The following is a 13,440-nucleotide window of genomic DNA, read 5'->3' as shown; positions in this document are numbered from 1 at the left end:
AAGAGACGTCCAATGGAGAATGGAAAAAATGTCACATGACAGGTGGTCTCTTAATACAGGTTGCCTATTTTCGGCAGTTAATGGATAAAATTTTGCAAATGATTTGTACAATGGAGAAAATGACTACATGTATTTGGAATTTATCATTAAGAATATCAAGTACAGTTTAAATAGTTGTAAAATAAAATTAATAATACACTGTAGTTCAAAATCTAGAATACAATGTGTTGTATTATAATTTATAAATCATCAAAAAATACATTTAATCTGTCTAAGAATGATAAACATGCATTTCATATTACATATATATTTACATGAGATTTAAATCTCATTTATGAACTGCATGTAAATTTTCTAAAACTTATAAACACTTTGTTGTAAGGAGTAATTAAGTCTTAATTTCCACTTTAAAAATTATCCTTTTTTGAAAAACTATGGAAAATGGAAGGGATTGAGGCATCAGTTTAGTATATGCTAAAACAATTCTTCCCATAGTTTTCATGCAGACAACATGGATATGTATTAATAGATTACTGCAGATGATAAGAATATATTCAAATTCATGAGGAAATAATGACTGAATATTTCTTTCCACAGTAAGATTGATTTTAAATCTACCACCACAGAGAGAAGAGTTCTAATAAATCGGACATAAATTGGCTGTACCACTGCCACCTGCCATGTACCTTTAATGACCATGAGAACATTGCATGGCTCCCCATACTTTACACCCTATCATCATATGTATACCCAATTAAGATAGTACTCTACATCGTCATAATGGCCGACTTCCTTTAAAAACATGGAGGAGAAAATCAATATCGGCAATATTTGACTTTTCCTTTTCAACTTAAATACCTAGCCGAGTAGCTCAGTAGGTTAGCATACCGATTGGTGAACTGTAGGTCGCATGTTCGAGTCCAGCAGGGGTTTTAATTTTTTTCCAGATTATCTTCTACTAAAACTGTATTTTGTGACAAAATAAAGTAAAGAACATGACCCGGGCCACGAACCATGAAAAATGGCCTAGCCTGGGATATTGATAATTTCCGTATATAATAATCTTCGGGATATAGGCTTTCTAGAAATGTTTTTCTTTTTTTCATATATTTTATACTTTTTTGTTACTATGACGTTGAATATTGTGGTATTTAATGTTAAAAAATTAACATTTCGGGATACACGTCACAACAATAAACCTCCAATACCATGTACTTGATATTCTTCTGTATAATATGGGAGTAACACACACACTCTGGCATCTATTGCACAGAAAATCATGATCAGATGGTGCCGGGCTCCCTATCAGAGTGGTGATCACTGTCCTATATTTCTTTGAAATCCTGGATCTGTGTTTTGGTTTTACTCTCCATGGACAGTTGAAACAGAGAAAGAATTTGGGACCACTCCTTGGCATATCTGAAATATTTATTTCATATACATGTAATTGAAATTATACAATTTGGGTTGGATGAAAATCTTATCTTCATGTTAATACCATTAGCCTAGGTTATTTTTCCTAAAATCTAATTATAAATCAATTAACTTGTTAATTAATGCTTGGTGAATCAATTAATAAATTGTATTCAAAAACTTGGAATTATTTTTTTTTTTACTAATAAACTGAAAATGTGTATCTTCAAATGTTTTGTTGATTAATGTCATTGTGAAATATAGAGGGGGTATGGGGTTTGCAACAATGTATATTACATGGTTAATTTATTTCTATTTATAGTCCATGAAAATTTCTGTGGAAACGAGGAAGGGGGATTTTGCCGTTTCATCTTTATAGATGGTTTATTTTTTTCTAACATTTAAAACATGTCTTTTCAATATCAATTTTGTCTATAGCACAAAATAAAAATTCTAAAATCAATTAAAGCGTTTGATATATATATATAAAACAAAACGAAAGAAGAAAAAAACTAGGATCCACCACTAGTAAGCTATGTTTTGCATTTAGAGTTATTGCCCTTCAATCGAAAAAACTAAATAAATATATTAAGTGAATACTCTACATTTCAACACAAGTTATGTCAAATATTATTTAACAAGATATACTTTGATATGTATTTAAATTGACCGACTTCATTAAAAACAATTTCTCTGTGTGTTTTTGTAGGTTTCTTTCCAAGTATATATACAAGGGACTTATGAATTTACAAACTAAAATAGTTAAAATTGAAAACAAAACTCAGTTGTGTTTTCTCCGTTCGATATATGAATATTGTGCGTTCAAGTACAAATGTAAAATAGATGCTTCTACAACCGTGTTTGACATTGCCGTAATATGCGGACATTTGTTAGTGTAACACATTGCTACAACTTTACAGTTACGATTGACAAACTTCAGTGACTTTAAAAGCCATCGGAACGGACTTCGGAATCAAACATACACGATAGGTGTAACCCCCCCTCCCCTGTACCTTTTTACCATAGGCCATGACTCTCATATTTACTCGTTTAAATATTGATTTTTTATTTTAAAAATATATAACAACATAAAAACTCACCTCTTTACTGTTTCTTTTTGAGTCGTATCAACTGCGTTAGATGTACAGTATGATGCAATAAGTATTCGTACATTGAAATGGCGGCGTGTTTACATTCGTGACGGAATTAGGTCAGAATAAAAATGTTGGTATGCCGTTTCTAAAATTAATAAAACAAACTAAACTTACCTAATACTTTGTCAAATGTCCTTTCAATCTTATAACACTCAATAATCTTCGAGGAATCAATCGATATAGGCTTCTAACATAGTCTACCGTGATCCCTGTCCAGATGTCCTGAATCTCTTTGAAGAGATCATCCCTACTCCTGATCCTCCCAACTCGTGTCTGAAGCTTTCTTTTTAGTAGCAACCACAGATTCTCGATGATATTGAGATCTGGACTCTGTGCTGGCCAACTCATGGTGGTAACATTGTTTCTGTGAAGAAATTCCTGGGTGCTTCTAAGCCCGATGTACCGGAGTGTTGTCCTGCTGAAATGTGTAATTTTCAGCGGGGAAATGACGGACTATAACTGGCCACAAGTTCTCATCAATGATCGCCTGATATTTATCAGCGTTTATATTGCCATTCACAGACGTGATAGTCCCCACACCTTCCCATGTAACACACCCCCAAATCATCACTTCATAACATGGCTTACTTTGTCGTGGTGTCACTAAATCAGACCGCCATCCCTCATCCTTTTTGCGCCACACATACACACGGGAATCATGTCCTATCATGATTTTAGATTCGTCCGAAAAAATAACTCTGTTCCAATAGTTTTCTACTGTCAATCGTCTCTTTTTCCCTGCACCAAGACAATCTTTTTTTCCTGTTAACTTCCTTCACAACCACTTTCTTCTTAGACACTCACCTCGAGAAACCATGTTTATGGAGATGAAGCTGCACGGTACGTTTGGCAACAGGTTGATCCACATTTTCATTAAATTTGTTCGTAATGTCTAGCAAACTTTGCCTTCTGTTCATTTTGACCAACCTTTCCAATCGTCGGTAATGGCGATCTGTCACTTTTGGAGGCCGGCCGCTTCGTTTGGTGTTTTCCGCTGAACCTCTCTGTTCAATACGTTTTTTCACGCTTGAAATCGTCGTATGAGGAATTCCTAACAGCTCTGACACTTTCCGAATAGAATTTCCCTGGTCTAAGAGATTCCATATCACATTCTTTACATCGCTTGATAACTCTTTCCCCTTTCTACCCATCTCGCTTTCACTTGTATATTTCCGGAAATATAGCAGACGATAACAAAACCATGTGACACATGGAATGCCACATGACTAAACAATGTTATGAATAACTAATGGAATCCCGACGCTATTTAAAAACTATTTCATACTCTGTTAAATCTATTGTTTGCAAGCGCGAATGTAAACACGCCATCATTTTGTACGAATACTTATTGCATCACACTGTATGTATATATTGACTTCCTTGGAATCTGACGTTTCCAGACGACACTTTTGTTATTATTATTTTTTTTTTTTTGACATGGCCGCATTGATTACGAGTTAATTTTTTTAATGGAAAGTGTTAATCTAACTTTGCATTTTAATTTTAGTTTACAAAATTGAGTCGTAAGTAATGCGGCCCATGTGAATTTATAGACTGAAGTTGGCAAATTTATGCGATTTTCCCGGAAAACGTCAAACTGCAGTAGGTTTGGGCATTTACTTGAGTGCTTTAAACATCCGGTGTGAGGAAACGATTGCACAATACAACTTGGCTCATGTTATGGATAAAAAATATCATCTTAGATTTATTCTAAAGTGTTCTTTAATTTTTCCAAATTTGGTAGGCCAAAAATGGCATATTGTGGGTCATGTTCTTTTAAAATTTGAAAATTCAAAATATTGTTGTACATATCCTCCACTTTTCATCTACATCAAATTTCTCTGGTGTAGCAATACCTCCTTAAAGGACATATCTCATGTTTTCAAAGTATACAATATTACATGCATTTTGTCTTCTTTATGCTTATAGTAATTAATCCTAATAGTTCGTTCGCCGAAATTTTGCGATAAATAACCACAATACAGACTTAAATCTAAGCCCCGATTTCAAAAAGTCAAGTTAATTAGGTAGGTAGTCACGTGGTACAATGACGTCACATGCGCCCTTCGGATTGTGAAAGTACTGCGAGATATGATTAAAAACTCAACTTTTAGGGGCCTAATTAATTTACCATGGGCAACATTTAAATCGATGTTGATAAATTGTCTGAGTTTTATATGTGTTCGCCACCAGTGCACACATATAACGATGTAAATACCCAAATATAGCGAGTAAAGCGTGTATGAAATCAGCAAAATTGGGAGTAAATAATGTTTATATGGGTCGCCGTCTACAAACTGTTTGGGGATGTTATTCCTTTATACATCTGTAATTGGCGCTGTTTTTCTAAAATAAACAGTGCAATCATTATTTATTTTTGGATTAGACAAATTATGATACGTTAAATTGTTGACAACTAGGCCCTATGCCAAGCTATTGTCACGCGTGCATTTCGGAAAGAAAGAAAAAGACAACACACACAAATCAATAAAATTATTCAAATTTAAAGTGGTAATCACATTATTTTATTTTGATAAAGCAATCTTATTACTATTTTTGAATTGTGATCTGCACGTCTTTAGGAAGTACGAAGTGGGAGCACGGCGTTATAGCCTACTGACGCACTCAAGATACTACGAGTTCAATAAAGAAATAATTTTATAATTCAATTTAAAGTTAGGAAATACAATATTCTATTATTTGTATAATTAAAAGTTCAATTATTTTGTATAGATCTTTATTTATTTTTTTTTTTTTTTTGTTGTAAATCTACCAGTTGGTAGAAGTTACATGCATTGTATCGTCGATATATGTTGTTACAAGGTGAAGGTCAGTTGATCCGAGTGTGTATTGAATTTGAAGAGCAAAACAGAATGTATGCTATAGGCCTACCAGTGCTTATAGCTTCGATATATCCATTTTCTCGCAGTTTATCAGGGTCTCTGTCCAAGCGATGTTTGAAAAGGTGACTGGGTGTGTTTTTTAAGGTAAAGTTCTTGCTCCAACAAAAAAATTATCCACGTCTTTTTTCTCGTACCTTCCTTCGAAAAATTGAAAAATACTCAGTCTAAATCCTTTCTACCGACAACTAGTACACCCGAGCACGGCACAAAACAGCTTAATGCATTATTATTTACAAGCCGTTAACGTGACAATTGGTTTTTTGTCGATTAAATCTAATCTGTTTATGAAATGGCTAATAGATGTTTTCAAACCCGAGGGCGCATATGACGTCACACAAAATGGCGCGTAAACAAGCGAAAGAAAATATGCATATCGCAAGATTTGAATTTCATCGCTTTCAAACTCGAAAACTACGCAAAATATTTCATTTAAAACACATTTAAAGTAGTTTTAGGCATAAAAAGAGTTAATTTTGCTGAAAAAATGAAAAAGTTTAGAAACATGCGCTGTGTCCTTTAAGACTATTTGGCAATGACAGAACAGACAAGGATTACTGCATGGTTGCCACATGTAATATTCCATGTCTTAAAATGCCTATGAATACATTTCTTTAGGATGTCATCCATTGACCCTTGGGCCATTTATAGATGTTTTTAACATATTAGAGTCGATCTTCCTAGAATATTTAATCAAAAATTATTCTGTAGATGAAATTTAGTAAAATGAGATAGATATATGTAAAGAAAATCACCTGTTTATCCCCAATTCATTCTCCATGTTTCCCTTTAAGGTCCCACAACAACCCCTATTATGGAATCCTCAACAACAGTAATGAGTAGTACCACCACTGAACGTTCAGGTTTGAGTGAGGAGTTGAGAAACATTGTCATCATTGTGTCTTCAGTAGGGGGGACTGTGTTAATTGTAGTGGTTATTATTCTCATTGTGTGCTGCAAGAGAAGAGCAAATGGCAAGAAATCTGGGGGAAAACATCTGAAGAAACAGGAATTCAAATCTGACGTAAATTACAACCTCCATAATGCAACGAATACTCAATCAAAACAGGCTCCGGTGCAGTACAACTACAAGAAAAATGAAAAGGCGAATAATGAAATGTACAACTTAAATCCGCATGGTTACGTTTATCCTAATCATCCGGGCTATGATTACATATACACTAATGATCGTGGATATGGTGGAAGAAAAGTCCCATACCATGATGGAAGACACAATCTGCACTATGATCCTTACAGAAGAAATAATTACCCCAGAGAAATGCCACATTCAGTGCCCTATTCTGGATACAGATCTCCTGTGCAGTATAATTCCAGATATGGATCCCCTGTGCAGTATAATAATATGTTGGGACACGAGGGACGCCAGTACAGGAGACAGCAGACACACCGCGGACATGCTGATAGAGTTGACCCATCTGACCAGAGTGGATACACCAGGCGGCAGTATGACAACAACTGGGACACCTTGTTTTGAAAACATTGAAGCTGGCTTTCTATTGAATTCTGTTTTACTGTCTGCAATAGCTTTATACTAAACTCAAATGATAGAGATGTATAATGTATGTAATACTACATGTATAATGTATTGATAATACTCAATATATAATCTCCAAATCTCTTTTAAGCATAATAATGAGTGTAATTTTATGTTGGTAACAAAATGCTTGTATTTTGCAAACAGCCCACTGTAATTATTAGATGTTGGCTATTTATTAATATTATCAAACTCATTTTATAATTCATATCTATCGAACAATGATGGGTAACCTACATTGTGCGAAATTCTCCTTCACAAATTAATCTATGAAAATTCGACTAAAATATAATTTGATATATCAAACCATGGGGAAAAACAGTGACATGAATTTTGAGACCAATAAACTCTGAATAACTGGGCCTATATATATTCTGCAAATCATAATACTGTAGATTTTCATTCTGACAAAACACTCAAAAGGTGCCTAGAAAAATGAGACACAATCAAACACTCTGTACTCAAATAATTTCATTGGCTGAAATTATCTACCCATGACTAACATGCATCACATGACTAAAAACCCATTTATACAATATTTTTCCACTATACTTTGAAATGCAGAACAAATCACTTTCTGTACACCAAATCATAAGCAAATCACTCCTTTCAAATTGTAAACAAATCTTTGTAACAAATCACCATCAAATCACTTTTCTTTGAATTTGAGAGTCTTCCTGGAACTGTGAAAAGTGGGAGATTTTTCTCTATACACTGTAACTATAGTATATATATAGTATGAGATACGTGCAGCCTGAATATTTCTAAGCATTTGTAGAAATATATCTTCAGATTTCTAAGAAATATTCAGCATCTTTTAAAGGAACTTTAATAAATTAAACTACATATGTTACATTGACATGCTCAATTTAGACTATAATTAAGGTATTATTAATTGTTGTTAATTTCACATTGACCTCCTAAACAACATTACTTTTGAGTAAAAACTCACAGCAACTCAAAGATTCACATAGCATCACTTGAAATATGTACAGAAATCCTACGCATAAGATATTATAATATGTTCTTCTCTGAAATCCATGCATCAACCATTCTTCTGGCGCTATATCATTCAAATTCAAAGTCAACTTACTTCCTGTGATCAGAAATTACGGTTTTCATATTGGTCATTTTTAGAGGGAGACCCATCAGAAACGAATCATTTCCAAATCATTGTGAACATTTTCAGATCTAAGATTAACAAATTGCTTTCATATCACTCTGCAACTTTGCAAAGTTCAACAAATTACTATAAAATTGCAAACAAATCATTTACAACTTGCCCTTTCTAACAAATTGTAAACAACAGCATCCTTACAGTTCTGCTAGAAACTGATTTGTTAAGTGATTTGATTGACGAATTGCTTACAAATCACTAAAATAAATTACTTAAAAGTGATTTGGTTGTGATTTGTAAGCAATATGAAAGTGAGTAGATATGAAAAATTCTTACTTGGGAAAGCTTCTGTGGTGCAACTGCATAAATAGTTAAACATGCATTTTGTTAAATATTAGCGATATCATGAAGAGTGCCACACTGCCAACTGCGATCCTATTGCTTCTATCAAAACAAAACAAAAAAACAACATACCCTGATGGTGAAATAGCTCCAACTATAACAAAAACTTGAGCGTCTGAACACTTCAAACCCACTGGACGATATGAAAAAATCCAACCCTGGTCTAAAGTCACATGACTATAAACCGCGCCAAATGCTCACCAAACTTTTGGCGGGAAAATACTAATTGTATCAAATTGGAAATTAAATACAATCAAAGCTGCTTGCCATTGTTATGGCATATGTTTTTAATAGAACTCTGTTATATTATCTTGTCAATTGCAGATTCAATTCATTTCAATCATAAAAGTCATTTACAAAATTTTCACACTAGCTGCTACACTGCAAAATGCAAGTACTTTACATTGATGATTGTTTCTATAGATATGTAGAACTCATCTTGATTTAGATACTGACTTGTATTTGTACATGAATGACCAGACTGTATATTTCTAGTAGCAGCTGTAATGTTTTATAAACTCACATATATGGTGTATATATATATATATATATATATATATATATATATATATTGATACACATGCACAATAATTGATGATTCAGATGTTGCTTTGACCTATATTTTTCCAATGAGTGACCTGGGGTTAAATTTTCTATGGATGATCCATGCAATTGCATCCATAACTCTTTTTTTTTTTAATGTAAACTTGCATGGATGATCCACAGAGAAAATGAATGAAATTTCTTACACCGAGTTATGATGCCCTGAGTTTGTATAGAGAATAGAAATCTAAGGATATCGGGATTTTCCATTAATTAAGTGTCCAGCTCAGGTGAGCTAGAGACTGAATTGGTGATGGTGTAATTTACTACACCATACTATAGATAAGTTAAATGAAACTTTTTTCCCTTATTGGTAAATTGTTGAATCTGCACTTCATGTATTTGCTGAAAATTAGGAATATGTGAAGAGAATAAAATTGTTAAAATGCATATCATCAAAAAGAATCTCAACATATCTAAACTAAATACGTACAGGTTGTGAATCACTAAGCAATTTTACAGGTTTTGAAACATTGCACAATGAGGGGTCATACGTCTAGAATTCATAAGGTAGCAAAGACAATCAAGTGTTGTGATGTTTTGGTTTTTTGTGATTAAACTAACCAAACGTCCAGGATGTGACTATACAGTTTTACATATAAACATTATAATGGAAAATAATGACACATCCTGACCCCTTATTATTATGGGTAATTCTATGAATTGTATTCAGCAGTTGTGAGACATACAAACTGATATTTAACTAACTTTCTAGCATCTGATCTGATTTTAACATCTCTAGAAGTAAATGATCTTCTCTGCAGGTGTAAGGATAGTGGTTCCATATATGTGTAAATGTTACTTTTGTGGGGTATAGGAATTCCAGTATTGAGGTAATTGATTGACTGGGACAAAATATACTTCTTCTTTCGAATGTCTCTTTTGTTTATCATTGCTGCTACATTTGGGAGTGATCTAAGTAGGATATAGGCAAGTACCAGTGATTATAATTTGTGACATTTAGATCTGGCAAACTAACTCTCATTAAGAAGTAGATGTGATTGAGACCGGTGACTTCAGGTTTTCGAGAGCCTTTTGTTGATACAATGTATTTCATATTCGTGTATTACATCGTATCATAATTCTGATTAGTTGTTCCCTTTATTTCCAGAGTCCACCACTGCTATACCCTCCACTACCACACCCACTAACATCACAACTACAGGCCCCCCCAAAACAGAAAATATTATCATCGGCGTGGTCATAGCTGTCATTGTGCTGATTATTGTTATAATTATAGTTATTGTGGTGATAAAGCGCAGAAAGGGGGGGAAAAAGGTGAAAATGGAGAACTCTGAAAATACGCCTAAAAAAGAATTGAAAGTAGAGGAGACTGAACAAACAGGAGAAAGTAAATCTGATTTTCCGATGTCAGATGATATGAAAGAAAACTCTGAAAATATGCCTTAAAAAAGAATTGAAAGTAGAGGAGACTGAACAGAAAGGATATAGTAAATATAAAAATCTGCCTAAAACTGAATAAATGTTTTGATGGATATGAATCAATGTTAATGTTCTGTTATGATTTTTATGTTAATTCCTTCGCCATATTTACTTAGTGTGTGTAGTCAAAGAGGATATATGCAGTTGGTTTTCTTGGAATCTGAGACCTGTGTCATAAAATTACTGGCATCTTCCAATTATCAGATATATGGCATGGATTTGTGTTCAAAATTTGTGTTTTTAATTTGTTATTTTATCATTTTCATATATATATCCACATAGTAACAAGTGATCAAATACATTTTGGAAAAAAAAAAAATTTGTAAAAATGTTGTGAACAATTTTGTGTAGAAGATATTGCTTCATACAAAATGTATGCAATCTACAAGTGTGAAAATACTGGTAGGCTGCAAGAATGGTTGTAGTGAAAGAATACAGATTGTATAGAATTTTATACTGGTGACGAAGTGATAGGGCAACGGTAGCTAAACTTGCTCTCTGTCTAACTTCGTCTAAAGTATTAATGGTCATTTACTGTGTATTATAGCCCTGTGGCTCAAAGGTAATCAGAGTCTGTTTATGCATAAAACACAAAATTATTCTACTGTCTATCAGGTTGTTTTGAAAATTTGACTCTTAATTGGCAAATGAAGAAAAATTCGACAAAAGTTAAAATGCTAGCATTTCCACTTCTAGGCAATTGCACATTGTGCAACATAAAAGTCTTAGAACAAAATTTACTCGATAATTGGTATTTGTATGGTAGATTTACATGTATCAACCATTCTAAAATGTTGAATTATATGTACTTAGAAAGCAATATGGGATATGATAAACGAAGCAAATGCCTATAGTACCCAAGAAAAGAAAATTGTAAAAAGTATAGCATTATCAGATTGTTCAAGTATTTGCCATGCTTGGAAATTGCTCATTTAGGAATTCTATTCGTTATTCTTGGCTAAAATCCAGTTTGTCAAGACTGCATGCGAAGTGCATGAGTAAAACGCTTTGTAAATATAAAAATTAGAATGTTACTCTACCCAACCTCGTTATTTTTTCTGTTTTGAAATGATAATCTTGCCATTACTTTTGTTTGTACAGAAATATTTAATGACAGGGACGTTGGTGATATAATTGTAAATGATTGTATGCAGATTTTCATTGACTGCAACAGAAATTTTGGTGAAATTTGTAACCAATAACTATCAGATGAGAGAACAGTGATGAACATTTAAGCAGATTATAGAAAGTGTTTCAAACGGCATCCAAGGAGAACATGGTGGGCGGTAAATCTAGTACTGCCGACTCCCGATGGTCCCGGATTGCGATGTTTTGTCGGGAGTCGGCAGTACTAGATTTACTGCCCACCGGAGAACATATCTAACGAATACTGCAACTTTTTTCTCATTTAACATGCAGAGACACTGGGAGTTCAACATTGCTGTCTGTGTCCATTATCGTGTGTAAAGTCCATCATGCATCATAAAGTTTTAAAATTTCAACTTCATCTTAGATATTACTGAACCAAATCTCCAAAGTTGATTTGAATTTTAAGGATTTAAGGAAATAGTAAGCTTCAATTTCATTTCTTGGTGCCATAGGGGAGAGTCAAAATTGATGCAATCTTTAATGTTTTCTTTACTTCTGAACATGTAGCAAATAAAGTGTAGTTTCATAAGTAATTCAACACAGTGTTACTTTTGCTATTTAATTTTTTTTAATCTGCAAAAAAAAACCCACCTCAAAATCTTCTCAAGATACAGTTGTTGGGGGGGGGGGGTAGTGTGATTTAATGTTTTGCATGAGGAAAATATAAATGTTTCAGTGGGCAATGTACGTGACTCATGGCCTCCTCTTTTTTTAAGCATATACCGATAATTATTATCAATGCAGTAAATGAGTCCTAATGGTGCCTTAATTATTCAGAAGTTAACATTTGTGCTGTGAGAAAATTATCAAAAGCATTTGATTATATACTGGTACTGTCATAATCCTAATTAGTTCAATATTCATTATTTGATATCTTAATTTGCTTAATGTTTAATTCATATTTTGATTATGTGAATGTACAACGGTGATGTCTATATATACAAGTGTAATATTACATATCATGTGTGTTAGCTTTCTTTTTACATGATTATTCCAGTTTGATTTAATATGAATAAAATGTTGTTATCATTAAAACATTTTGTTCTTGGGTTGATTTTTTTTAGTTCACCTGAGCTTTAAATTTCAAATCAAGCTTTGGGAATTGTGAAGTTATAGGGGATGCTTATACTCCTTCTATAGGCACCTGATCTATATATCCCAACTCTCTGTTTTGTATTCCCTATAGGAGTTATGAGATTGATCACTGTTATCTTCACCTTTTCATTTGATTTTAACCAATTCTAACCACACTTGGCACTAAGTGTCATTAGATACTTGGAATTTTGAAGCTTAAAATGTTCAAACAAAGGGCTTTTTTTTTTTTTTTTTTTTTTTTTAGAAAAACCATTGAACCAAAACAGCTGTATTTTACTTTGAAGTTTTATGCCCCTGTGACTAAAGGCAGGGGGGAGGGATTGTTTTTGTTCCATCAGTCTGTCCAAAACTTTAACCTTGCTCATAACTTTTGAATGGGGGGAATGATTATAGGGCTCTCATATTTCTATGACAAAAAAAAACCTCTTTTGGTACCAAAGTTTTTGTCCTTGTGACCTTGATGTTTTACCTTAGTACTTTTAAGAAAATCTAACCATGGCAGTATTATCTGAACTATTCAAGGTAGGGTTTTCATATTTTGTATATAGATTCCTTATGACCAGACATTCCATTTGATGCCATGATCTATGCATTCATTGTGACAAGACC

General features: G+C 33.3%; 1 protein-coding gene across 11 annotated transcripts in view; it reads left to right on the top strand.

Annotated features, from left to right (window-relative positions):
• LOC125678769 (uncharacterized) overlaps positions 1 to 13,440 on the top strand; it is a 167,369-nt gene that overhangs the window by 122,692 nt on the left and 31,237 nt on the right. The window contains exon 5 of one of the 11 annotated variants that reach the window (XM_056156012.1): positions 6,262 to 12,773. The exons of the other annotated variants lie outside the window; for them this stretch is intronic. Within the exon in view, the coding sequence (XP_056011987.1) occupies positions 6,262 to 6,962 (701 nt within the window). The 3' untranslated portion in view covers positions 6,963 to 12,773. Of the gene's footprint in view, positions 1 to 6,261; positions 12,774 to 13,440 lie in introns of those variants that run through there. 11 annotated transcript variants of the gene reach the window in all.

The sequence above is a fragment of the Ostrea edulis genome, chromosome 2 (genome assembly GCF_947568905.1).
Source record: "Ostrea edulis chromosome 2, xbOstEdul1.1, whole genome shotgun sequence".
NCBI classification, from domain to species: Eukaryota; Metazoa; Mollusca; class Bivalvia; order Ostreida; family Ostreidae; genus Ostrea; species Ostrea edulis.
Note: the sequence above shows the minus strand (reverse complement) of the source record. Positions and strands in the feature narration are given on the sequence as shown.